This window comes from Echinops telfairi, unplaced genomic scaffold, assembly GCF_000313985.2.
Source record: "Echinops telfairi isolate 266 unplaced genomic scaffold, ASM31398v2 ScPeMD7_1713;HRSCAF=2227, whole genome shotgun sequence".
Taxonomy (NCBI): domain Eukaryota; kingdom Metazoa; phylum Chordata; class Mammalia; order Afrosoricida; family Tenrecidae; genus Echinops; species Echinops telfairi.
The window spans coordinates 7,032,584-7,034,441 of record NW_022105611.1 but is presented as its reverse complement, the minus strand read 5'-3'; the positions used below and the strand labels follow the sequence as shown (position 1 = coordinate 7,034,441).

Sequence of the window (1,858 nt, the reverse complement as noted above, 5' to 3'; positions counted from 1 at the left end):
TTTTGCTTTGGAGCTCCTTTTGCTCCCTATTCGGAGCAGTTTGCCCTTTTGGTTGTGGTGGTGCGGGGAGCGGGGGTGTCTCATCCAGTGCAGCTGCTGGATGCCCTCGGTGCCGGGAAACCTCCCCATCTCCAGGCTGATGGTACCTTGACGATGAGCCCCTTGGAGTCCACCATCCAGATCTTCTTGGTGGCCTCTGCCTTGGGGATGCCTTCTTTCTCTAGAGCCATGACGAGGAGGTGCGCGATGCCCATCGCTGCCTGCGAGGCATCATAAAGCAGATGTTCAGACACAAAACAAACAGGTGCTCAGTAGTTCTCATCTCCTCCCCGTTTTCACCAATCCTCCCCCAGAAGCCCAGGTAAGCCCTTGCCGTAAGGCACCCTAATGTTGGCGCCCAGGCAGCTACAATGATCATGGGATCCCTCTGCTGCTCCTGCTTCTCAGAACGCTGGCACACTTTCTCTACCTTGCTATCCCTCCATGCAGTCGGACTTTACTCTCAACAGTATAGCGCCATCTGATGCCACCTACCTCACCCGCACCTTGGAAAACGAACACATGGTTGGAGAGCTTATTCTTGGTGATTCGCAGAGCAGCCAGGATGCCTGCCACAGCTACAGAGGCTGTGCCTGCAATAAAGCGAGCCGGGATCAAACTCTGGCCCCTGGCTCCCACCACCCAGAGGCAACCCTTACCAGGGTTCCCCACACCTAGGACCTGTGAGAGGAAAAGCAACTGTCTTAACCCGTGTAGAAGTCAATCTTGTAGACATGCAGGTCTTGGAGCAAGTCACGCCACCTTTTGCAGATAATTATTGTCCTTATGAGAAACAGCTCCAGGACCCTGGGTGAGAGAGGATCAGTTTCTAGCCAGGTGCTGCCGCCGCCGTAATTCATAAATGACAAGCATATTCAATAGAAGCCAAAAAGAAGTGTGAGCTTCATAGACCTATTTGTTTAAGAGAAAAGTGGATAAAAAAACTATTTAAAATGCACCCCCCCCCCGAAAAAAAAAACCAAACCAAAACAAAACAAAAAATGCAACCCAAACCTATGAGCCATCAAGTGAACACTGTCCATATCCACCGATCCAGAGGCTGGGTGTTCGCTGCATGGTATCATCAAATGACTTGAGTGAATTTCATGAGCACGTGGCTCCGACTCTTCTCCCTTAATCCATATCTAAGGCCTTCTTGAGAATTCTCTGTGAACACGAACTTGGACTACAGATCGTTTTTCACAATATGCTGGCACAAAGGAGAAGTGGATGGTCGCAGCACTACAGCCCCAATCAAAGATGACCCTGAATGACAGTGGTGAGAACGTCCCCGGAGAGATCACTTCAAAGGGTGCATCTGGTGGGCTACGTTTCAGGACCAAAGGATCCACGTTAATTCAAGGGCAGTTGCTCATGGTTTAGCATGACTGTGACGGATCTGGAAGGAACAATGGTAAAGTTGGAAACAAGGACGCACTTCTTGGAACAGGCATAGTATGTGGAGATATTTGTAGCCCATATAAAATCTCACCAAAGGGAATACTGGGAAGAGGCGCTCCATATTCAGGTAGATTAAATGGCCGGCTCTGTACATGTCACTCATCAGCTTTTCCAAGCCACATAATGTTGGCTCAATGGGCTTATGCGCCCAGTTGTCAGAGTGGCAACATATTCATAGGCTCCGCAATAAGGCTTCCATTCATCAACGCTGATCTTGCTATTGTTACTGCTGACTGGTAAAGCACCATCAATGGCAGAGACCAGTACTGAGTGCTGATATGGCCTCGGTCCCCAGGGGGACTGTCAGTTAGAGGCAGGGTGGTTACAGGGGTCTTCTTCTATCATGAACAGGAAGAGA

The 1,858-nt window shown here is 49.8% G+C and overlaps 1 protein-coding gene across 1 annotated transcript in view; it reads right to left on the bottom strand.

Annotated features, from left to right (window-relative positions):
• Positions 1-1,858, bottom strand: part of ME3 (malic enzyme 3) — a gene marked incomplete at its 5' end in the record, with an annotated part of 218,681 nt that overhangs the window by 8,614 nt on the left and 208,209 nt on the right. Inside the window, 2 exons of the mRNA XM_004708884.3 lie at positions 147-260; positions 535-632. Of these exons, the coding sequence (XP_004708941.2) occupies positions 147-260; positions 535-632 (212 nt within the window). The remainder of the gene's footprint in view (positions 1-146; positions 261-534; positions 633-1,858) is intronic.